The sequence below is a fragment of the Crocodylus porosus genome, unplaced genomic scaffold, assembly GCF_001723895.1.
Source record: "Crocodylus porosus isolate Cpor-Errol unplaced genomic scaffold, CroPor_comp1, whole genome shotgun sequence".
In the NCBI taxonomy this organism is placed as follows: Eukaryota; Metazoa; Chordata; order Crocodylia; family Crocodylidae; genus Crocodylus; species Crocodylus porosus.
Genome location: NW_017728926.1, coordinates 8,259,775 through 8,284,660, shown reverse-complemented (window position 1 = coordinate 8,284,660; position 24,886 = coordinate 8,259,775). Strand labels below are relative to the sequence as shown.

General features: G+C 49.4%; 3 protein-coding genes across 3 annotated transcripts; all 3 read right to left on the bottom strand.

Moving 5' to 3' along the window:
- Positions 1-1,447: 1,447 nt before the first annotated feature.
- On the bottom strand, positions 1,448-7,232 carry LOC109314276 (guanylate cyclase activator 2B-like). Its single transcript, XM_019541344.1, has 3 exons — positions 7,043-7,232; positions 4,027-4,213; positions 1,448-2,688 (listed from the first exon to the last, which is right to left on the bottom strand). The coding sequence occupies exons 1-3, from the start codon at positions 7,115-7,117 to the stop codon at positions 2,624-2,626; spliced, it is 327 nt and encodes a 108-aa protein (XP_019396889.1). The 5' UTR covers positions 7,118-7,232; the 3' UTR covers positions 1,448-2,623.
- Positions 7,233-10,562: 3,330 nt separating this feature from the next.
- Positions 10,563-16,575, bottom strand: LOC109314275 (kelch-like protein 6). The gene is made up of 5 exons (XM_019541343.1): positions 16,328-16,575; positions 15,676-16,012; positions 15,339-15,417; positions 14,056-14,283; positions 10,563-12,458 (listed from the first exon to the last, which is right to left on the bottom strand). Exons 2-5 carry the CDS (start codon positions 15,731-15,733, stop codon positions 11,015-11,017), a joined length of 1,809 nt encoding a protein of 602 aa, XP_019396888.1. The 5' UTR covers positions 15,734-16,012; positions 16,328-16,575; the 3' UTR covers positions 10,563-11,014.
- A 1,634-nt stretch (positions 16,576-18,209) lies between these two features.
- On the bottom strand, positions 18,210-23,913 carry LOC109314274 (kelch-like protein 6). Its single transcript, XM_019541341.1, has 5 exons — positions 23,129-23,913; positions 22,774-22,923; positions 22,478-22,556; positions 21,006-21,233; positions 18,210-20,289 (listed from the first exon to the last, which is right to left on the bottom strand). The coding sequence occupies exons 2-5, from the start codon at positions 22,829-22,831 to the stop codon at positions 18,801-18,803; spliced, it is 1,854 nt and encodes a 617-aa protein (XP_019396886.1). The 5' UTR covers positions 22,832-22,923; positions 23,129-23,913; the 3' UTR covers positions 18,210-18,800.
- Positions 23,914-24,886: the final 973 nt, after the last annotated feature.

The following is a 24,886-nucleotide window of genomic DNA, read 5'->3' as shown; positions in this document are numbered from 1 at the left end:
CAAAAGGAGACTTTCTCCTTATGGGAACGTATGCAACCTACAACTTTTGGTAACACTTTTACACCAAGAGGTGCATTTTTATGTGGTGTCTACAAGAGAACTGGCATAACAGCATTACAGCATACTGGAGCTGCTAAACGTGTATTGAGAGAGATGGATCCTAACTGACTTGTGTGATAAGTGAAAAGGGAGCAGCCAGGTTGGTTTGGATCGTGGTGTATGGGTGAGAGGTTACCCAGACCATTGATGCATGTGCCTAGGCAGGAGTGGAGGCTGCCCAGACATCTATCCCCCCTTTAGGCCACTGAGATAAAATCCAAAGGCCAGACTGGGTCCAGACGTTGGGTGCCTCCCTGGCTGTAAAAGGAAGCGTCTCATTCCCTGTTACTAGTTGTTCCTGGGGACAGTTTAGTTCAATATCTTCATTAACCATCTGGAGGATGGGATGGGATGGGATGGGCTGTGTTGCATCCTCTGCAAGTTCATGGCTGACACCGAGCTGCGGGGAGTAGTAGATGCACTGGATGGCAAGGCTAGGAATCAGAGTGACCTGGACAAATTGGAGGATTGGGACAAAGGACTCTCATGAAGTTCAACAAGGACCAGCGCAAAGTCCTGCATTTAGGAGGGAGCAATCCCATGCACCGGTGCAGGCCTGGGGGGGACAGGCTGGGCAGCAGCTCTGCAGAAAGGACGTGGGGGTGATGGGGGCAAGCTGAACAAGAGCCAGCGGTGTGCCCCGGTTGCCAAGAAGGCTACCGGCATCCGGGGCTGCATCGGTAGGAGCGCCGCCAGCAGATGGAGGGCAGTGCTTCTTCCCCTCTGTTCGGCACTGGGGAGGCCACATCTGGAGTCTGGTGTCCAGCTGTGCACCCTACTGCAGAAAGGATGTGGACACGTTGCAGAGTCCAGCGCAGGGCAATGAAGATGACTCGGGGTTGGGGCACGGGACTTGAGGTGGCAGAAGCTCCATCTTGGATGTTTTCAAAACCTGGCTAGACAAAGCCCTGGCTGGGATGATGCAGTTGGGGCTGGTCCTGCTTGGAGCAGGGGGCTGGACGAGACATGACCTCCTGAGCTCCCTTCCCACCCCTGTTTTCTATGATTCTGTGATTCTAGTGTGTCTGTAGAAACATTATCTTTCCTATGCATATTTGAATTGTGATGGCCTCACACTACAATTCATGTTAGTAGCCAGCATGAAATATTAAAGTGTACCTTTTACTGATGGGATTTGACAATACATGGATAAAAAGTAACACTGATGAATTATCAGGGAAGCTGCAGAATGGCAGCTAACACAAAGGAAGAAAAAAAACCCTGCTGCTCACAAAGCTCAGAGGGTGTTCCTGTTCCTTCCCAAAACGCTTACAGGTTTACTGCAAACACGCATCCATGCGCCACTCTTTGTATGCTACACAGCAAAGCACGTGCATGCAAACACCACTCGTATGCACAAATCCTTTATTTCACTGCCATAAGTTAAGTTAAGCATTTAAAACCCACAAAAGTGCAAAGAGCATGAGTGTGCCAAGAAGCCGATCAACCATCTGCACAAAGCTACCAGGTCATAGCCTCTAGGAGCCTCTTACATCAGCAGAAAAAGACATACAGCAAAGGGAAATATTCTTCGCCTTAAATTTTCATAGATCATCCCAAAAGCATTGGGGCTGCTTTGCAGCATGCGGAGAAATTACTGATGATGCCATATGGGGAAGCCATAGGCCTCTGTTCGGGGGATGGATTGCCACTGCTAGCAGCACAGCATCTTTGCAAAGGCATTGATCCTTTCTGGGAGGTGGGTGAGCCTCGTGCTGGGAAAAACCCTTGTTCAAAACAGTGTAGTGCAAAGGGATGGGGGGCAGATGTCTGGTTTGTGATCGTTGCTGGCTGGAGTGCTTTCAGCTGGCTCGCACGTGCTGTTACCACATTGATCTGGCGCACGCGACTTCGTTCGGACAGTGCATGTGGGCGCTAAACCAATCCTGCCCCTATCCCACCTCCTGTAAAACTGCCTTGCACCAGAAGAGCGTTGCCTTTGTATTTCACAGAATGTGTCACAATAAAGGTTTTTGCCATGCTGCTAGATCTGCCCCTGCAGATGGTGACTAATCATCCACTGAATTAGACCTACCAAAGCTTTTATAGCAGACTACTATTCCCCAAACCCCCCCCACCCTCCTCAACAAAATTTGTGGAGGTTGAAACAGCGACCCAGACTCTAGTGCTGAGAGCAAATTCAACGTACAGCGTTCCCAGCGAAGTGCCTCTTCACTGCAGTCAAAGGTGCGGCTGTATCTCAGGTAGACGTACCTCTAAAAAACCCAAAACTAATGCCGCTGTGTACTAACAGCAGTGTAGCGGTGGCAGCATGGAGCTGCACGTGGATCTGAGCTCCGCACTGCCTCTTACGACAGGTTTTGCAAGCAGCACGGAGCTTCGTGCTATCCGGCTACTCTGTTATCAGTCTCCAGCAAGCTGGCTTGGTACATCTACATAGGCTGCAGTCCCCCTTTGAATGCAGTGAGGACATACCAGAAGATAGCAGTGTTGTCCAGACGTGTGAAGCTGAAGGGTAAGAATCACGACTGCAGAACTTGGCCTTCCTGTGCATACGGTTTCATCAGCAGCCGGCACACGCCGCATTGACACAGATCTCACACAGCTCCATGGCTTGGGCATCCATGTCTGTGCAAGAAGAAATGAGATTAGTGATGCTGTCAGACAATGTTTCGGGGAGGAATCTGCAAGGATATCAGGGCCGATGATGTTTCACTGCAGTTTAGGGACCTTTCGCGTTCACATATGCAATGGGTGCGTCTACATGTGTGCCCTTAATGCACCTTAAAAATGGAAAATGTAGGTATCGAATTTAGGCACAAATCATTAAAGCACATTAATGCACGTTAGGTGCATTAAAGCGCATTAACTTTAGTCCTAAGCCAGTCCACACAGCATTAATGCACTTTAACACACCCGCCTAAACCTGCTTAATGCACATTAAATTTAGGCGTGCTTAAGTCCACATGTAGACATGTCCAATAAGTCATAACAGGGAACACAGGACCTTGTTAAAGCCTGAAGTAAGGAATCCCCCAACAACCTCCCCCAGGAAAGACAACGTAGAAGAAATATAGTGACCAAGCTAAGAAGCACAGTGTAGAGGCACAGAAATATGATGTACTGAACCAACAGCCATTTACAGAGCTCTAGGCCAACAAAGGAGTTATAGCATTTCATCTGATCTCTTTTGTAACACAGACCATTAATTTTCATCCCGTTGCTAGCACAGTAATTTTGTGCAGTAATTACTAGCACAGTAATTTAGTCTGACTAAAGCCTGTCTAGTGTTTGGCTAGTCCCACCTTCCAAAAACGCATCCCAACTTGGAAACTGTCAAGAGAAGGCAAATCCACTACTTTCCTTGGACACTGATTCTGGTAGTTAATGGCCTTGACCGTAAAAATATTTGCCTTAGTTCTAATTTGAAATTTAAAACAGGAAAAGCCTAGCATTAACTTCCAGCTGTTGATTATTGTCCTGCCTTGGCTAGAAAGAAGTCTTTTAATTCTGACTATGTCCCTGCAGGGTGTATTTATTCACTCTAATTGAGTCACCTTCCAGATTTCTTTGTGACAAACGCAACAGAGAAAGCTCTGCTTGCCTCTCTTTGTACAGCATTTTTCCAGGCATTGACTAATTTGTGTCACTTTTCTCTGCCCTTGCCAATTTTTTCAGTCCTACACTTGTCTCCGAGGTAAGTAAAAGGGGTGGCTCAGGAGCTCTGGCCAGGAGGGGACCTCACAGCTTCTCTAGAGCAGTTTTCAGACTTAAGGTACCCCTCCTTTTCCAAGGGATTCCTCGAGTCTAAGGCCAGCACTTAGCTGTCACTTATTTTTTGACTGTAATAGCAAAATAATCAAGCAATTTTTCTCTTGCAAAGAGTTCGGGCAGGATTGCTTTAACACAATGGATTCCTATGTGAAATCTCTGGGTTACCATGTGAATCATGTTTGCGTGACTCACTTAACAGCTGGCTGAAAATCTTGGGTGCATCTTCTCTTAGACAGATATGTTGATATTCCACCGGGAGCTCTGGATTTGCGCACAGGGCACCGATGTTCCTCTTCGGACGGGCATTACCGTTGGTGTCCAGACTCCAAAATGCCTTCAGCTGCTTCACATCCTCCAGTGGGAGGGAGAAATTCCCTATCTGTATAGAGAGAATCAAAGCAATGCATCAGGAAACGGGTTGTTATCACTTCGCCACAACCCAGGGGTGGCACCTGCGTGCCAAATCTTCCATATTAGCAGAAAAAGAGCATAGGAAAGGAGGGCTGGAAGGGACCTCAGGAGGTCAACAAGGATCATCCCTATCTAAACCATCCTGGACAGGTATTTGTCGAACCTGCTCTTAATACTGCACACGCACTCTTGCAAAATTGCTATCCCCAATTTCCTCAAACATAAAAAACCTCTCATTTTCCATAGGTAAAGCAGGAGAAGGAGGGCACTCTCAAAGCCGGGAAGTTTGTTACTGAACATGCCTGAGAGATCTGAGGAGGGGGTTTGTGTCCCCTGCTACAGAGGAAGGCAAAGCCCCCCGGTCCATGCCAGTCTGACCGCTGGGTCAAATTCCTTCCTGACCTCCCCAGTGCTGAATTGCCTGATCCAGAGCACGTGGCCAGAAACCTGCAGGTGTACGTGCCGATGAGGGCACCAGCTCACCCCAGTCACAATCCTCAGCCTTTGCTGCAGTGAACCCACAAGGCTTCAGAAGAAGGTGGAAAAATCTGGGAAGGGGAAAAAAATTCCTTCCTGGCCCCATGTGGCAATGAGCAAAAGCCAGAGGCCTCTGGAAACGAAACACCTTCCTCTCTGCATTGCAACCCCAGACTGCCAACACAGCCCCACTCATCACACGAACTGGGGAGCCCCTTTTCTGCCATCCCATGCCCTGCATAAACTGCTCCCAGCTCTTTAATCTTGTTTCACAATGAAGCAGTAAAGTCCTGCTTTATTCTGCTGCAGAGCAATGTTCATAATCTCCAAGCGGCGTGTCCCAGGATCTCTCCTGCACTCTTAGCACCTGGAGATGCAGACTATCAAACCAGCCAAGACACCCATCATCCATCAAGATTGCCAAGAAAGATTTGAAGAGAAATGGATTTGAAGTTCGATGTTAACACTTGAACCTTGAAGAGTGCTAATATGATCAGGCTGGTCAATCAGACAGAGAGAGGCCTTTCTGTGCACCCCATTAAACAGCAGTGGCTGTACAGACAGGATAGTCTTCCCTCCCAGATGCTCCAGCTAATAGTTTTATCAGCACTGCACCAGTCATGACGCATTAGGAGTGTTAACTACATCATAGAAAATGCAGGAAGCCTTTCCTTCCCTTTGCTGTGGTCCTAAAAGAGTAGAAGGGCTTGGAGACAGCACCAAGAAGATGCTACAGCCCTTCAATCCCAGTGGGAGAGGAACGGGTGTTTAGGAGAGGGGCAGCGACAGGAACCTGAGCTGGCCACCCCACAGAGACGTGCCCACTGGAGGACCATTTATAGGACATCAGGTGCCAGAACCAACAGCCTTGCTTTCTTTCCCCACAACCTCCTGCTCCAAAAGACGCTGAAACACCGGGAACAACAGGAACCGTGCCGTGAACTCAGATTTTACTGATGACGGTCATTCCACCCAAAGAAAAAAGAGAGACAGTGCTGCAGTCTGCACGTGCCCCAGATCCCAAGAGCGGAGATGGCGTTTGGTTAGGATTGCATCCAGCTCATCCTGGACCAAGGAGGAAGACATACAGAGATGACAGAGAGGGAACGTCACAATAACTGCAATCACCACCCCCCTCCTCATCTGTGTCCATTTATGACAATTACTGTCAAAACTGGAAGCCTATAATGAGAACTTGAATTGGAGTTCAGGCACCTAAAAGGCAGTTGAATGTGCTTTGAGCACCCACAAATCTTACCTGCAGTTAGCAGGAGTTATGAAGCTCCTACAAGCTGCACTCTTCATTAGGGCTTTTGGTAGCTAATGTAAAGCACCCAAGCTTGAAAGCAAGTCACCCAGTGACCAGACCCTAATGCCGACATAAGTATTTTCAGACTGACTTTGTTCTTGCTGGTGCATTAGATACTGTAGTGTGCAAGCAGCAGCAGCAGCTCCACTTCACTTAATAACACCAAGTGCTGGGGGCTCTAGTTAGCTGAATCCTTCAAGAAAGCTGAATCCTTCAAAAAAACATTTGTTTCATGGATGCAACTGTTGGATGCAGCCTTTGAGATTCATTTCCCTTGAAATGCCACGGAGCGAAGGGGCCTAGAGCCTTTGGGCCCGGCCTTCCTGGGCGAGTGCTCTCACTGCTCAGCTCCCAGGCTTTCTTCCCCCAGTGTCAGCACTTTCCAAGACTTGTCCACATCCCCACCTAGTCTACATGCATAGGACTGCACAGCTAATTGTGTCCTGTTTCCCCGTGGTTTGGTCTAAGACCCACTGCTACTCTTCTGTAACCCTACCTAACCATTGCTTTCTTCATTCTACCTCTGGGGTGATCTTTGCGCACACAACCCAGCAGGTTATTTTCGGGGGTATGCTCCTCTGAAGTTAGGCTAATTAGTGAGGCCACATGTCCCCTTGTGCCAAAAATAAATTCAGCTTCTTTTATAAAACTGGAAAAGCCTGTAATTAATGTGATGCATGACAGCGGACCAGTAAACACTTTGCACAAATACTGTGTCTTTCATTGGAGGATTCGGAGCACTTGTGTAAGAAACGTGCGTCTCAGCGATCCCCAGTGCTCACCTATCAACAAGCACATGCTCCACTGTAAAGAGCGATCCGCCGAGGTCCAGAGACGCACGTTTCTTGCACAAAGTGTATTTGTGCAAAGTGTTTAAGCAAGGATTTGAGTCCATGAGTGTGGGGTGTGTGCAGTTTTTAATTTTATTCTAACCCTGCACTCTGCTATCACATTACATTGTGCTGACCTTGTAGTAATAAAAAAGAAATGTCTGAGAGCCAGTGATCTCACCTGGACGTAGACAGGCTGGACGCTGTGTATAAACAACACGAGCACAAGAATCGCCAGGAAAGTGAAACCTTTCATGGCACCGCCAGGCCCCCGCGTTTTTCTTCTCAAAATATCTTATTTTTTCACTCTTGGTTTTAGTCTCTTGCTTTTCTTCTGTGTCCCTCTGGCTCTTTTTCTTTTGGCTTCTGAGCCTCGGATCTTCACGCCTCCAGGGCCATATCTTCCCAAAGCAAAGGAAGACCTTATAAAGCTTCCAGACAACATTTACTTGGTAATTCATTAATCCAAGTAAATTTATTGCCATCTGATAATCACCCTTTGAACTAACAGTTAGCTACTTATTGACAAGGGTAGATCAGCCACACCCAAGCCAATCTCAGCATTTATGAGCCTCTGGTAGCTTGGGAAAGTAGTATGAAGAGCCATACAAGTCTGGCAAAAAGTACAAGGTTTGCCCGTCTAACCCACCCCCTGAGAACGGGACATAACCATGTGTCCAGGTAGCGTGGGCCAGGGCAGAAAAGGCTTGGGAAAAGATAAGGCGTGTTTGGTCCTTGCCCCAAATGACGTTCATTTTAGAGTCTCGCTGACCTTTAGTGATGGAGATAGGGAGGGCGAGGAGTTCCTCTAGCTGCTGTTCACAAGAGGCGCACGAACGTGCCCACATGCGCTCTGCAGCTCGGGGCTGCAGAATAGCCATCGGACAGACGCCTTTCACCGGGAAGGGTCGCTGCGTTACCATCACATTTATGAACCGAGGCACGTGGAATCGGAACAGGCGTCGATGTATTTTACAGTGAGGTTCTCATTTGTTTTCTGAGCAAAGCCATCCAAATTGCTTAAACATTATGAAACAACCTGGGAACTGCCAACACAGGAGGAAGTAATGGGCAGAATATTGTTACCCAATTGTTCATCGTTTAGGCCTAATTTCTGTCACACCCGCTTTGTCCATTAATTGCTGTTCTCCTTTCTCCCGTTGTTCACTAGCTACCATGATCTTAACACAGTCCTCAGATGCTGCGATACTGGTAGAGCTGTTCGTTGGGACTAATCTCTACAATGGTTGAGGTCATTTATAAATCCATTGCCCTCAGATGGTTACAGGGACCCACTTTTCTTAGGTGCCTGATGGTACAGGTGCATCTTGGTTGCCATTTTGGGACTCCCAGAAGATTATCAAAGCCAGGTTGTGGCATCTGGCTGAGAAAAAATGAATCCTTAAAGACCCCATGGCCATGTCCACATGAGCAGGGGCATGCCTTTGCAGCAACACAAATAGGAGCGGCACACATGTGTGCCGCTACTTTGTGCTGCGGTGCATGCCCCGCACGTGCAGTTTGGGGCTGGCTGGGGCACAAGGCGCCTCAGCGCGTGGAAACGAGGCAGCGGGCAGCCCTGGGCTGGCTGCTTCCCCATCTCCATGTTTGTCCTGGCTTGTGGCACTTTGGTGTGCTTTGCGTTGCTTTTTTTTTCTGGTTATTTTTGTTGCTGCTGGGAAATCCCAGTAGCAAATTTTGCCCCAGGGCTGCAAATTAGCAGCAGGGGGCACAGTTTTAACATGCAACATGTGCAGTTTGTGGTGCTGCAAAGAGGTCTGCGGTGCCACAAACCACATGTGCCTGCACAGTTAGGTCTGGCTGTGGAGTGCAATCTTAACTCAGAAAGGACTTACAGATCCAAACTGGCATTGCAGTGTGAGAGAGGACTCAGTCCAGTGAGAAAGTCCTATACTATTGAGGCAGCTGAGGTTAAACATCAACACCAAATTCTACTCAGGAGATAACAGGCCAGTGCTCCTCGACTTTTTTAGACTCCAGGCACCTCATGCTAGACACAAGGTGCCCCATGCTGGGCTCGAGGACCCCTCACTTGTTTTTTGCCTACAGAAAAACACTAGAGCAATTCCTGTGTTGCAAAAACCTCAGAAAGACCCCAGCAGGGCAGAATGCTTGTAGCGATATGGACCCCGGTTTGAAATCTCTGGGTGTATCCTGTCTGCACCCTTAGCGGAGCTGACAAGACATAACACCCTTGAAAGGATCTCAAGGCACCCCAGTTGAGAATTGCTGTAATAAGTGAGTGAGTGGAGACCTGGCCAAATTCATGCTCTGGCTGTTGAGCTCTGTGGTGAGCAAGCATGGCATCAAACACAGATGCACGGCCTCATCATGCTACCCCACCACATGTCCGGACTCCCCGCAGTCCTGCATATAATATAGCTTTGGCAGATCAATATTTGTGAAGAACAAGGTGCCTCTTTCCCCTTCCCTCTTGCTTATTACCCACATGGGATCACTAGAGGGCAGCAATTGCTGGAAGAAATGGTTTGATCATTGCACACTTCAGCTCGGTGTGGCCCAGACTTCTGATACTTGGGGCACACTTTTCTTCTGGATTAAAACTGGTGGCACACATCACCCTTATACCTGGGAAGGGGAGCAGGGAAGAGGCAGTGGTGGTGCAAAAGCTATTTGCAGGTTCCTGGTCCCAGTTCAACTGGAAGCAGCTGGCACCATGCAGCCAAGGCATGGGGGTGGGAGAAGTGGTGGCATCATTTGGAAAGCCCTCTTTGGAGGGAGGCCATGTCGGGGTGAGGCAGTGAGGTGCAGCAGAGCCTGCCAACCTAACCACTGCATTGCATGCATCCTTTGCTAAAGACACACCACAAGCGCGTTTGGCCACGCATGTCACAAAGCTTCCCCGGAAACACAAAGACTGCTCACATCGGCTAGGGACTGAGGCATCCTCACACGGCGCTGGGGCTCTTCTGTCACACGCCCTTCTCGCTGGCATGGCCTGGCCTGGCCCATAGCATTTGCACTGCCATCACTTGCAGCTGCAGAGGAGAACACTGCATAAATAGTCTGGTTGGGGCACAGGGGAGAAATTTAAGCCATACTTATATGGGGCAAAGCAAGGCTCCGGTGGTCACAGATCACCGCCACGCAGCATCACTTCTACAGGCTCCTTTCCTAGGATGCAGAACAAGTGCAGCACATACGCAACGGTGGGGGCTCTTTTTAGTGGGTGACACCCCTGACACTGAGTGTAAGTCCTAACAGAAGGTCAAAAAGTATTGGCACAGCTGTCCTGGGAAGTTGGCCCAGGAAGTGCAGGGTGGGGGGAATCATATCATTTGACACTGCAACGCCGCGAGCACGCTGCGAGCACGCTGCGAGCCACGAGATGGACTGCCGAGTGCCGTACAGATGCAGCTGGGTCCCCGCCCGTTGTTCTGCTTTGCAGCTTAGTGGGACCCTGTTGTGTCACGCCAGAAAGCAGCCAAGCGGACCTGCTCGTCTCAGCCCTGCTGAAGAACCTGCACCGGATGAGCGGACAGCGGTGTTCGAGGGCGCAGCAGATGCTACCCAGGAAGGAAACAGAAATGTGAACCCCACACAGGCGTCCGCACAGCACATCCTCAGTGAAGTGGTCAAGGCGATCCCCTTCCCAGTGCCACGCTGCCTCGGCTTCTCACTCGGAAAGTGGCTGCTGGAAGGTGGCTTCGGGATACACAGAAGACAGTTGAGGGGCTACTGAGAAGGACGGAGCTCCATTTATTTTACCTGAAAAGGAACCCAAGACAGCAGCTGCCTCTCCACGGCAGAGAACAAGGGGCAGGGAAATAATAGGTATGTGCTTAGGGTGTTTCCCCTACTTTGTGGGCGCATCTACATGAGATGCTTACTGTGCATTAGCCTAATAACACTGTCCAGTAGCATAATGGTTATTAATTGTGCTAATAGCCTGCTGTGTAGTGTTGTTAGGCTAATGCACAGTAAACAGCACAAAAAAGCGTGTGCTGGCACTACTGCACATTCAGTTACTACCTCTTATTAGAGGTACTAAACTAAATGCACAGTAATTAAAGTGCATTAGCGAACGTGTAGACGCGCCCCATGTTCAGCCCTTTGCCTACAGCTGTTTTGCTCCATTCTTTTTTATTTGGAAAGAAACCTCTAAAGGCAGCTACTTGCCAACAACGGCCGTCAGGGCCACAGACGTCTGTTGCAAAAGTGACAGCACTCGCTCCTTGGGTATCTTCAGTGTTGTGCACCCAAACCCGCTGACACCTTCAGGGACAGGGATGTCATCAGGGCATCTGCTCCACCTGTGCTCCCCGGGTTCCCAATAGTAAATGGTTTTGTAGCAGTGCGTGGTATCTTCCCCGCCTAAGACATAAATCCTCTTTCCCCAGCTGACTACCCCAGCGTAGGCAATGCCTTTCGGCAGCTTGGGAACAGCAATCTCATGATTGACGCTACCATCCTCCGCGAGGAAGAAACACTTTCTGCTGCAGTAGCGGTTCTCGGGCATGAGGCCCCCCTCATAGATCCTTTCTCCTGCTCTTTTCTCCGTGTAACCTCCAACCACATATATTCCATTATTCATGGCCACCGCTCCCGCGGAGAAGAACGCCGCGTCCAGGAGCACCTGCGTCCACGCGTCTTCGCTGACGTCGTAGATCAGAAGCCCTTTGTGGAATTGCCAATAGCTCGTCAGGCCGGTGACTCCTCCAAGCAGGTACAGTTTCTTCCTAAAGGCTGCAGCGGCACAGCGGCTCAAAACGTACGGCATTCTTGAGATGGGAGTCCACGTGCCCTCTGCTATGTCAAAGCACTCGGCAGAGCTGAGAAATTCATGAAACCCGCACCACCCTCCCATAGCATAGAGCCTCTGGTCGCAGACCAGGAACCCGTGGGTGGCACGTGGCACTAACATAGAAGGAAGCTGGGCCCAGCTGCCCTTAAGGGAGCTGAACTCGTACAGAGCGTCCGAATAAGAGTTTCTGCAGATGCCTCCAGACACAAAGAGCCTGTCTCCCAGTGCCACGCAGGCTGGGTGGGTCAAGGATTTCAGGCCTGGTAGTTTTCTCCAGGTCCTGGTGCAAGGATCATAACAATCCATAAAGGAGTCTTCAGTGTCCGGCGCCTGGGTCTCCAATATCTGTGTGTTGATGCACATGATGCACTCGTCATACATGCCTGCTCTGAGTCCTCCACTTGCACGCAGCCTTTCTTCACCATCCAGCTGTTTGCACTGAAGCTGAACATCCCCGACCTGTCCCAAATAGGCCTGAACCTCGGCAAGTTCGCCGTCAGTCAGGAGCGGCAGCCGGACGTGGCTCATCAGAGCATTGACGAGGAAATGGTAGGTACCGGGATGGGCCCGTACCCAACGCTGCGCAGCCCGGAAGACGTCTAATTCCGAAGCGGCGGCCAGGTCCCCTGAAGACAGGATGGTGATTAAGCTCGTCAGGTCCAGGTACAAGAAGTCGTCGCCCTCGCAGAACCGGCTGAAGTTGAGGATTACAAACCGCACGGCGGCCTGAAGAAGAGCTTCGTCGCTGTAAGCCTGAGCCAGTCTGTAAAGCACAAAGCAGTTCTGCGGGGAGATGTTCTTCCTAAAAAACCTGAGGAACATCAAAGGCCATAATCATTAGGGGTGCATCTACACGTACATTAATGCACATTAAATCTAGTACCTCCATTGTGAAGTACTAGGAAAATGAGCATTAGCCCATCTTAATGCTCACGGTTTTTAGTGACACTTTAATGTGCATTAGCTTATTTCAATGCACATTAACTAAACAGCACGTTTTTTTTTCCAGTGATGCTTTAATGCACATTAAAATAGGCTAATGCACATTGAAGCACGCATGTAGATGTGCCCTAGGTGACGGGCACAACCCCACCACAGGTCATCCGCGTGACCAGTAACTCAGGACCAAGGAATAGACTTCTACTGCTTGAGTTAAAACAGTGTTTCTCAACCTATGGGTCGTGACCCAAAAGTGGGTTGCAAGAATATATGAAAGGGTCATGCACAAACTTTAAAAATGGATTCTCCTTTAAAGGAGAAAACCTGTGGCTTTTGCCTTGTAGGAGGCAGAGTTCCAGCCTGCAAGGGGCTGCTTGGGGCCTCCCTTGCCCCACACACCCACCCCCTGCCCCACATGCTGGGGGTCTGGGGCCTGGGGATGGGGGCATTGGGTCAGGAGTGAGGGGCACTGGGTCAGGATTGGCCATTGTTGTTCACAAATAGGTCCTGATACAAAAAAGGTTGCAAACCACTGTGCTAAAGGACTAGTTCCAGTAGCTGGCAGTAGTAGCTTGAGCGCCGGAGTGAATGAGGGGTCAGGAGGCACGGTGTGCAGGGAACCTGCATGAACAGATCTTCCCTTCCTGGTGTTGTGAAACCTGTTGCTTCCACGCCAGGGTGGCAGCTGTGTTTTCACATGGATTCAGTTCCAGCCATGCAAGTGAATTATTCCAGGTGAATGCCAGCCGTGGCGACAGAGGCCTGGTGTATTTTCTCCAGGTTAGATACAAATATTAAACTGGAACCAAGCAGAACTCCTGAAAACTCTGGCTAGAAATCCCCTCCCTCCTTGGTGAATCCTAGCTAGCAATTACACGCTGAGATCCATCAGGTAGCCAACTCCTAACCCTTTTATGTGACCCAGGGAATTTAGGTAGTGCTGTTTCTTAATCAAACTGCTGTTTGACTCCAATTAGGGACTACAAAAACCAATCACAAACATGTCTGTTAATTCACTTTTTTTAATCTTTATCTTTTTTTATTAATGATTTGCCCTAAAGAGATATCAGGCTAAATGGCCTATCTTTATGCAGGTCATCTTTTCCATACAAGCCATCTCCTCCAAAGCAACTGGAGAAGATGGCCTGGTAGCTATCGGTATTATTTTCATCAGTAGTTCTCAGAGTTATCAGTAGCTCTGAGTCTGTGAGCTGATAACTCTGAGAGCTACTGATGAAAATAATAATGGTCTTCTCCAGCATCCATCTGCACTAGGCTGCAGAGCTCTTCTCATTAAGATGCTCCAAAACCATCCAGAGTAGTGCGAGCTTTTGCAACGTGCTGAATTTCGATGAACTATTACTGATGCTTGCCTTGACTTGCCTCTGGTTATGCCGCTGATATTCCCAGGCAACAAGTGTCTTTTGTCTTGAAGCACAGACACCGTGCTATCCATTCTTTCACGTTACCTGTAACAAATGTCCACGAGCGGAAGGATCTTTAGCTTATCAGCTGCTTCAAACAGATCCTGGGCCGTCTCTTCTGTCAGTGATACCTCTTCTGTGTAGATATATTTCAAAATGCTTTGGAAAAGAGAAGGAGCGATGTCCTGCAGCAGGACCTCGCCACTCGGGGATTCCTTCTGGGAGCTGGTGAACACATCGTGGAAGTAAGGGCTAACTGCGGCTAGCACGGCTCTGCGGGGAGTAGAGAAAGAATATGACTGGATCACATCTGTTACTGGTAGGCATGCAACCCTCATGAGGAGAGAGATCCCGGGAGTTTTGTAACTCATGGAAGAGGTGCTATCTTTTATTAGACCAACTAGATATTTGCAAACAAATTATACATTTGTTTGCAAGCATTTGGGCCCAAAAGCTTGCAAATAAATAAAATAATTTGTTTGCAAATATCTAGTTGGTCTAATAAAAGATACCTCCGCATCCACAAGTTTTGATTCCTTTTGCCTCTAGACCAATACGGCTACAACCTGGACGCCTGGGAGTTTCAGACATGTATGCACCGCTTGTGAATCAGCTCTTGGCATGGAAGCGTGTGCATCCCCACTGAGCCTGCTCAGTCACGCCGTGCTCTGGCTCGGCATCGACACAGCGCTGTGCTCTCATGTCCCACAAGTCCTGAAACTGTAGCTGGCAAAAACCTATGAGAGACGGGATGCTGAATTAAACCTAGCTGTGATTTATCCCACTAGCCTACTGGGCAGGTCACTTTAATCCAGTGAGCGAAAGACTCAGATCCTCGTCCTCCCTCTGTCTTCCTGGGTGGTTGCACTAACCACTCCATATTATGAAGCCGTCCTCCGTGTCGTCTGTCTAGAGTATGCACACGTGGCCATATACATGCCCTGCCAGCATGTACCTTATACACACGCACCCGGCCAGGGAAGTACAATCACTGCCTGTGCACGAATGCCCCAAATGCCACTTTGGCAGCTAGAAATCTGCCACTTAGCAGCGCTGGGGGAAGCAGTTCCACCATTAGAGATAAGGCCACCAGCCCAGTCTGCAATCCCATGAACCAGTTACTCAGAGCCCATCTCACCTGCCTGCGGAGGCGCCATCCGTAGCGCCACACAACAGCGAAGCTGAATCATGTCAGCTTTCACTTTGCTTGATCTCCCCAGCACACTGCAGCAGCCTGTGCTGCACCCTTGATCATACCAAATATAGGTCCCTGCTGTCTAGCTCTTGCTAATGGGCTAAGTGCTGATGATAAATAAGCAAAAACCCACCGATGACAGGAGAACCTCTTTCCTTCGCACACTACGGTGCTGTCACAGAGCAACTGGTGCTGGTACAGCTGCTTTAGACCTGTGGGATTTGGGGAAGGAAAAGTCAAAGCTGCAATGGTACATGGCATACAAATATCTCAAGGGAAAGAAGTGATCCCTTGTGCTGAGAACATGAAAAGGAGTTCCTCCGTGCCCCTTAATTACAACTGCATGGCACACTGCAGAAGCGACAGGAGCCCCAGAGCTCTGCCCATCACAACCACTTTCTGGATGGCCGGCACCCACCAACCCAAGCTTGACCAGAAGATTACCGATCCGTGAAGATCAGCCAACCTACCTTTGCTCAGTCCCAGTGGCTTTGACTTCTGTTTGCCCCCTTTCTGGCTGAGGGTCATGACGAACCAAATGAAAGCACCCTGGAGAGGAGATGACGTATGAAACCACCGTGCTAATTGTCAGGAGGTTTCTGCAGCCGTGTCAGCAGGAGGGCACGATGTTTTTTAGACTCGAGGCACCACTCCACAAGACAGGGGAGGCTGAACAAATAAGCTTCCATTACTAGACTTCCAGGTTTCTTTATGGCATTTTCTTCCAGATGTTTCCATTTAAACCGATTCAAATAAAACCCTAATAAAGCTGTTTGCTTACATGTATCTTCCGATAGAGTTTTGAGCCTGGAAAAGAGGAGACTGAGGAGAGGAGATTTCAAATACCAGAGCAGTCTGTCCCTTTAAGAAGGACCAGGCAGCCCTGTGGGGAGAGCCCGGCTGCATGGTATTTGGATCGGCAGGGAGGGTCCTGCTAGGAGCTAAAAAATGTTGTGTTGGGAGCCAGCCAACCCCCACCTCCTGCCTCCCCCCGCGCCCTAGTTGGAAGAACAGTCAAGCTCACGATACCTGGATGAAATTCTGTCTCTGTGATATTCTGGCATTCAAATGCATGATGTAATTATCCTTCGTGACCTTAAAATGACTTGTGCTATGGCATACCTGAGCCTGTTACGGTGCTACCCAAGCCAGGGGTACGTATTTCCCCTACTGCCTCGGCCCCATCTCGGTGGAACTTGACGACGTATTATGCAAATGCCAACTGCTGCCGGAGCGCAGCATTGTGATATCATCGTCTCCGGCTTCATTTGCATCCCCTGCACAGGGTGACCCCGAAGGGAAGAATCGGACTGGCTTGTAATTTGTTCCGATCCATTAAACCGACGTGAGGGCCTGGAGTGGGGAAGGAGGAAAGGCATGGCGATATGCTGAGGACGGCCCTGGCAGGAGCAGCCACAATCCCTTGCCAGGGAAAGGACAAATGAGTCACACAAGTTGAGGTTGTCAGAGTTCCTTGTATGCCAGAAACCATCCTTTGGTGAAGGTCTGGGGAGAGCCGGCCACTGCGGAGGGTCTCCTGTGGAGCCCGACTGCGTAAGGAGAAGTGGAAATCCCAACGGGGTGCCAAGTGTGAGACACAATCAGTGAGACCTCTCAGGTCTGCGCCTGGCCTCCTGGGATGAGCAGCCCCGTCAGTCCTCCAGGCATCCCACAATGCACTGCTGTTGCCCCGATCCCAGCCCCCTTCAACTTGGGGTGGCTGCTCTGGCCCTGATGGCAGAACTCTACTGCCCAGCGGTGACAGGCCACAGTGATTTGGGATGTGCCAAAACGAGCCAGGCATGTCCCACGCCACCCGGGAGAGCGATGCAGACTCCAGCGCCGCCGTGACTGGGGACGCACAGCCCGCGCAGGTCGCCACAGCAGTAGCCCAGGAGATGAGCCAGGTCTGGGACTCCCAGGCACTGCCCCTGGCTGCAAGCCCAGAATTTAAGACAAGTCACTAATTTCTTGCGGCTACCCAGCTTCTCAGTGCTTGGTCATTGCTACCAAGACAACTGAGGGTGTACCACCCCCCATCATGGCACACTGGGCATTTTCCAATGGACTACCACTGGCAAAACCCACCCAACCTTGACCTCTTCCCAAGCATCTCTGAAAAAGTAGCTCCAACGGTCCTCGCTCCTATGCAAACAGCTCATTAGGAATAAAGGCATGCATTGCAAACGTAAGCAAGGGAAGGAAAAAAGCAAGTCGCTTTTAAATCATTGGGGCACTTGCTCAGTCACTGCAAATCTGTGTGGCAGAACATGTTCCCTGGCACACGTGGGCTATGTAACAAAACATAGGACTAATACCCACAGCAAAATGTTTACATGCATCATGAACACTTGTATTCAGGCTACAGGAAGGGGAAATACATTATCCCAGGTTGCTTTTCTCCTAAATCAAAGTTCAGCCAAGACAAGGACTTGGGGTTGAAATCTTTTGAAGGAAAATGTGATGCTACAATGGATAATGTGTGCATGCAGTTCTTTCACTAAGCTTGTTATTTGTGCTGGGTCCAAAACAAGCATTAGAGTTGTTGTACTTGGGAATCAAACGCCAGACATCTGCTAAGGTCAAATAAAGAAACTGTCACTGGAACTAAAGCGAGTCTGTCTGAATCCACCGTGTCCCTGTGCAACTAAATGAACCTTAGGATGTTGCGGGAACATGCTCAAGCAGTCCTAAAGCTAATCAGTGGGAGATTGTATCCGACCATTCACCTTAATCAAGAACTTTTAAATACTTGGACAAGCATTTTTACATGTAACAAGCATAATATTGTACATGTGTTTTAAAGGGTTTAGGCAATAACTAGGTAACGTTTGTAAAATTGATTTTAAATATTATTAAAAGTTTCTTAATTAACATGAGCTAGCTATGGAAGATCACAGGATGACTGAAACAGCACATAAAGCACTTGGGGCACTTGTACACATGATGATTTGACCGTGTACACGTGAGGAAGCACTTTTTTTTCCCCTTTTACTTATTTTTTCCACACTAGCTCTAGATATTCTGACTATCCATTCAAGTACCCCATACTATACCAAACCTTGCTGACCTTTTGGTTTCAATAGTAAGGCCAAGGGCGTGTCTAGGAGAAATGGCTGTAGACACAGTTCATAACATTTCCAGATGCTCCTAAGTGACTTAGGTGCCTGGGAGCCCAACATCCCAGCTACCCTCAGAATAGCTGTCTGGGCTTTTGGTCAAGTAAAGCAGGCCACAAGCAGTTGGAGGCTAACTCCACAACTGAGATTTGATTTAATATGATCTTCAACTCTCCCTCCCACACCAAGAAGTGTGTTGTTAGGTGGTTTTAATATATTCAATATATTTTAATAGATAACATTTGGTGGGGGAGTTTGGATCTGACAGTAATGTAGGCGCACAATGAGTAAGGGCAAAACATCGCTCCAGCAGAAGGCATCCTTCCCTTCAGCAACAGGCTGCTTGTTTTCAATGCAACACCTCCAAATTCCACGTAAATACACAGTAAAATAACGGCCCAACGATTTTTACACAAGCAGTTTTAAGTATGGGATATGCTACGCATGAGGCAGTTGGTCGACGGGCTAAAACGCAGCTAACTCTCTGCTAACTCGACTGCTGTCAGGGCAATGGATGTCTTTCGGAAAAGAGACAGAATAGGTCTTTTAGGTACCTTCAGCGTTGAACACCCAAACCCACTGAGACCCCAGTTGGTAAAAGGGAGCCTTTCTGGGCACTGAGTCCATCGGGCTTCTTCAGGTTCCCAATAGTAAATTGTGTTATAATATTCCTCTCTGTTTTTATGATCCCAGTTTGTATATAGATTTGTTTTCTCACCGCCTAGCACGTAGATCCTCTTCTTCCAGCGTACCACACCAGCACCAGCAATCTCAACGGGCAGCTTTGGGATGGCAATATCTTTGTTCACTCGGCCATCTTCGCCCAGGAAGAAACACTTCCTCGTGCAGTAAAGGCTTCCTGAATCAGGCCATCCCTCATTGTAATGTCTTGCTCTGCTCCTGAAATACCCACCGACCACGTAGATCCCGTTGTTCATGGAGACGGCTCCAGACCAGCAGCACTCAAAGTCCAGGAGCACCTGCACCCACACATCGGAGCTCACCTTGTAGATCAAAACTTTCCTAGAAGCGGTCCAAGAGCCCCGGGCGCCTGTCACCCCGCCGACTATATACAGCTTGTTCCTGAGCACGGTGGAAGCAAAATGGCTCAGTGTGAATGGCAGCCGAGAGATGGGCGTCCAGACCTTTTTCGCTAGGTCAAAGCACTCTGCCGAGTCAAGGTAGCCCTCGTAACAGCACCAGCCTCCGATGGCATAGAGCTTCTGGTTGCAACTGAGAAAGCCGTGCGAAGCGCGGGGCGTGGACATGGAAGGCAGCCGTATCCACTGGCCTCGGAAAGAGCTGTACTCGTGGAGAGTGTCTGAATAAGAGTAGTCCCTGTGGACGCCTCCCGTGACGTAGAGCTTGTCTCTCACCGCCAAGCACCGCGCGCAATACAAGCATTTCAGGGGGGGCAGCTTTTCCCACGCCCCTGACTGAGGGTTGTAGCAGCCTATCTGAGAGTCCTTGATCTTCAGCTCCGGGCCCTCCTTGTTGAACAGGTCCACGCATACAATGCACTTGTTGTACATCCCCTGCCTGAGACCGCCACACTCCTGTAGCCGCTCTTGCCGGTTGAGACGCTTCCACTGCAGCCGAATATCTCGGTAGTGCTCCGATTCGAGCTGCACTTCCCGCAGCTCTTCGTGGGTGAGGAGAGGAAGGCGGACGTGCTTCATTAGCTCGCCCAGGAACGGATGGCGTTTGGAGGGTTGAAACCTCACCCAGCGTCGGACGACCCAGTACACGACTAGTTCAGAGGAGACCAGGAGGCTGTCGGAGGAGATGATGCTGATTAGAGAGCTGAGCTGCAGCTGTCGGAAGCTGTTGGCCTTCACGAAAAGGCGCCTGAAGTTCAGGCTGATATGCCTCATGGCTGCTTGAAGCAGAGCTTGTTCATTGTGGGCATAGCCCAACTCATAAAGTTTCACGCAGTTCTTCAAGGAAACTTCCTTCAGAAGAAAACTGGGAGAAAAATTGGAATATGTGTTAACAGGAAGGTCACGAGAATGAACTGTTGTACAAGCCCTTCATCCTGACATGTTAGAATAACAGTATTACGAGACCCCAGAATTGCAAATCCCAGTCAAGAAGCACGGAGGTGCCTCCGTACCAGGTACGTAGAGCTAGGATGCATCACTCCTCTTGTTGAGTCCCACGTTTGGGCCACTCGACTTCAGTCAGTGACACAACCGTCGGAGAGCTGCGCCGGGGGAGCCCTGGGACTGGCTCCAGGCAGCAGCAGACGGGTGTTGAAGTGCTTTGTTTGGCTTGACGACATCAAGACAATATATATTCCGCCTTGCTCCCATGGCTTGGCTGAGTGTCTTGGTGCTGGTGCTTGGCTGTCATGGTCGGCTCCTGCTTGGTTGATGCTCAGGTCTGCATTGCTCCCGGCTTCCCTGGCCCCTGCCTCGGTCTAGACCATGACCCCTGGAAAGCTTTCTGGACTCCTGGACTAGCATGACCCCTGGAAAGCTTTCTGCTCCTGACCTGGTTTTGTTTCCCAGCCCTGGGAGACTCTAAGTTGCCCAAGGCGTTAGCCATACCACTAGACCGAAGTGCCCATCTTCCAGTTCCTTTAGAGGTGACGGGGAACACGTCACTCGCTCAGCACAGCTCTCCCACCAGCCAAAACCATACATACGTCCAGAGTAACATAGCATGTGCATCACTATTACCTGGTGCAGATCTCCAGGAGTGGGAGGATCTGGAGCCTGCTGGCTGCTACAAACACAGCCTGGGCTGACTCCGCCGTGATGGAGACCTCCTCGGTGTACAGGTAGTTCAGGACAGTTTGCACGGTGGAGGGGTCCATGTCATGCATCAGAATTTCTCCGTCGTGGGACTCTCTGAAGGAGTTGACGAACATGGCTCGGAAGTAGGGATTGACTGCAGCCAGCAGCATCCTGCGTGGAGAGGGAAGACGCTATCAATGGGCCCGGTGCTCTCTTGAGAGGAATAGAAGAATTAGGGGAAATCTTGGCTGCACGTGCACAGGCATCAGCAGGAGCAGAATTGCACCCCGAGTCATGGATGATGTAAGGAACGTGTGGAGTTTGATAAATAAATGAAAGGAAAAAATGCAGCCAAACCGGCAGGCACTGAATATTGGAGTTTCTGTCATGCCACGTCCTTTCCCTTTCGGTTTCAAGATTGCTAAACAGAGCTGTGGTTCTTCTCCTCCCTGCCTCCACCTGTTCAGTAATCTCTCTCTTGCTACTGGCACAAAGTAAAACTAGTGTCTCTCTGAGGCCATTACCTGGTTTCTGATTTTAGGCTGGTTAAAAGGAATGAGATGAAAAGAGGCTGAAATGCCATGCCTAATTAAAGGGATGTAGGTTAATGCCTAACTAACATATCCATTCGACCATATATAACCATTGGCATCCATAACCTTTGCTTTTCTGCAAAGAAATGGTATGGGGAAATGAAGAAACAGCCCTGACTAGACTGCTGTGAATGCACCTGCCAGAATCATAGCTCAGTGATGCCCAGAGTTGAAAGACAGGCCAAGGAATGAAATAATTTAATCAAAATGCAGATTGCAAAACCTAAAGACAAGGATTTGTTTATGCTCCTCTCAGATCAGGTCTGCTCTGGTGTAGCTCACTGATCTCTGTGGAGCTATTCTTCCCAAGCTAGCGGGCGTGAATCAGCCTTGTGAAACACCACGGGTTCGGGTGAAACAACACATTCGGAACAAGGCCATTACTCCACTGAATTGTGTGCTATTACAGCTAGTCTAAAAGAAAGCGCATATGGTAACGGCAGAAGACTCTTGGAGGAAGGTAGCTAGAAATTAATTTTAATTTCAAAAGAATTCTTGATTTTGGGATCAAGTCAAACAGAAATCTGAAATTGGGGCACGGCCTACAAAAAAATAAAAGGCCTGCAGAAAAAAAAGTCAGAGACAAAACCAGAGAATTGCCTTTGCTAAGAGACATACTAAAAAGATTTCTCAGATGATTCAAACTTCACTTTCTGGGAGAACATGAGACAAATTAAAGCAACTAGAAACCCGACCGAAGATAAGTGAGATTTGTAAAGTTATCCTGTGATGAGATGTCAGTGTATTATTGTCTTTATAGAGAAATCTTCCATTGAAGCACCATGAGAGGTGAAGACGTACACCCAGCCGAAACCATCCTACCTGTGACACGGGAACCGCTGTCCCTCGGTCACGATGGTGGCATCACAGAGCTGCTGGTTTTGGTACAACTTCTTGAAACCTGCCAAGACAAAGATACGGCAAGGCTTCAAACGTGAATTATCCAGGGGGAGAGAAGAAACCTCCAGGGCAGTGACTGATCTCAGGGAAAGTTGTACTTAAACCATGTTAAATAGTTGGCAGCTCAGCAATATGGTTTGGTGACCCTCCCTTTCCATGGGACATCGCCCAAAGGGACCCGTTCTTAGGGACCCTCATGCCAAAAGCAGCCCGCCTACCCTCACGGATGCAGTGGTCCAGTGGTTGAAGTGCCGCTCTCTCTTCTCCCCTGTCCATTTGGGAGTTGATCCTGCTGGCCCGGAGATAGGGCTGGAATCTCTGACCGGGAAGTCAGACTTCGAGGGTGCCCATATTACACGGCAGGCCTGCTGGAAGAAAGGAAATCAAGCTAGCGACACTGGATTGCCATCAGAGGGACGCAGTCCTTTTGATGTCTCACCTCTGGAGTGAAATCTCAGCAGATGTCCTGTCTTCCCCCAGTATCTTACCTGTGGGTCAAGATTGTCCCTCATTTCCCGCATTGTTTTCAGACAGGTATCTGTACAAGGTTCAAAGATAACTGTTTAAACACACCTGTGCACCCTGAAGCTGTTGGCTGCCTCATTTTTCCTCCTTTTTGCTTTATCCCCTTCCACTGCAGCCATGTACTCCTTGCTGTTCTTTACCTTCAGAAGCAGAGACACGGTCTTAGTCCCTAGTTTTATGTACAAGGCACTAGGAGAACATCCCCAAAGCCACAGCCGGTCTTTGGTGAAATGACAGATGCTCACATGCTCGAGGGCTACGACGGGCAGGAGCAAGGAAACCCAGAAATGCTCTGGTGTGGCCTTAAGGGTATGACATCCCCACAAAAGCCACGTAAGCCCAATTCAAGGTGAGAGCTTGTTCACTATTCCCTTTGCACCCCACGAGCCTCTTGCTTCTGCATAGAAAGGTTCCCTTCAAGATGCTGAGAGAGATTAAGTCAAGGAGAAATGAGTACTTAAGGGCCAGACTTTCAGAAGGGCAGAACATCTGTAACTGGGGTCAGACTTTGGAAAGCTCCCGTGCCCCATTTAAACCTCTCTGCAAGACGGATAGATTTTCTCAAAGGGATATTCTGGGGACTTGGACGTTTTTAAAATGCAAGCCTAGGAGCAATGTCTTCTGCAGGTGGGAAGCCAGGCAGGTATCTACCAGGTACCAACTGGGGCTTCATTGTATAACTGGTAGGCAATTTTCTCGGTTACAGAAGGGCAGCATTTGGGGAAAATAAAATAAATGTTCCCTTCAAAGGGAAGTAATAGCCCTGGCTAGAGACTAACCTGAGACACTGCCACAAGCTGTTTAGATGAATCATGCCACGCAAGATCCTTCCAACCCAGAGAAATCCAGATTATCCTACACAACACCTCCCAACTCCTCTCAGACCCACTTCCTCCCTAAACTCGGTGGGCTTCCCTAATCCCTCCAGTTTATAGGATCATTGAAAAATCAGGCTGGAAAGGACCTCACGAGGCAGGATCATCTCCAACCAAACCGTCCCAGCCACGGGCCTGCCTGACCTGCTTTTGAAAGTGTCCTAGCCTGGAAGCTGTGCACGGGTAGCTCTGCACAGACCTTACAGCCTGCAACACCGGAGACACGAGTGACGAGAGTCCAGGAGTAATGATATTGCCCCGATCTATATATTGTCTCCTAATTGGTGGAGCTGGGACTTGTGTCACAGTTTGTTTTACATATTGTGTTGTGACCCACGGGCCTGGGCTTTGTCAATGCTGCAGTGAAACAAAGTACCGGTACCGGTGTAGATGCAGCAGCAAGGAGATCCGCGCAGGCCAACCGCCTGGATATCTATTCACGCATCGTTTTGGGAGGGAGCTGCTATGGCTGCACTGCTGACAATACCTGAGCTAGCCCGGGCCCATCTCGCCGGGGGTCGGCTACTTGGGAAGAGGGAATGAAGGTGTGCTGCCACAAGTGCCTCCTCCCCACCTCTGTCTCATCTGGTGCCCCAGACTTCCTACCACTGAGGCCAGCAGATGCAGGGGAGGGGGCTACAGAGGGTCCCCCGACCCCGGAGCCTCAGTGGAGAGCTTCGTGCAGGGCGCTGAGGCCCGCTCCTGCTCAGAGACAAGGTGCCGCTGCTCCGCTCTGGCTGCCCTCAACGCTTGCATTCGGTCCCTTTACGACAACGCCTCAAGTTGAAGAATCAAGCTCGGGGTTTCTTCAGCTTTGATGGACAGCTCGGTTGGTTTATTTTACTGATTTTGCAGGCGAGGATTGTTAGCTTTTCTTACGGATTGTCCATAGATTTACCAATAGTTGGAAACCCTCCACTTCGGCCAGGAG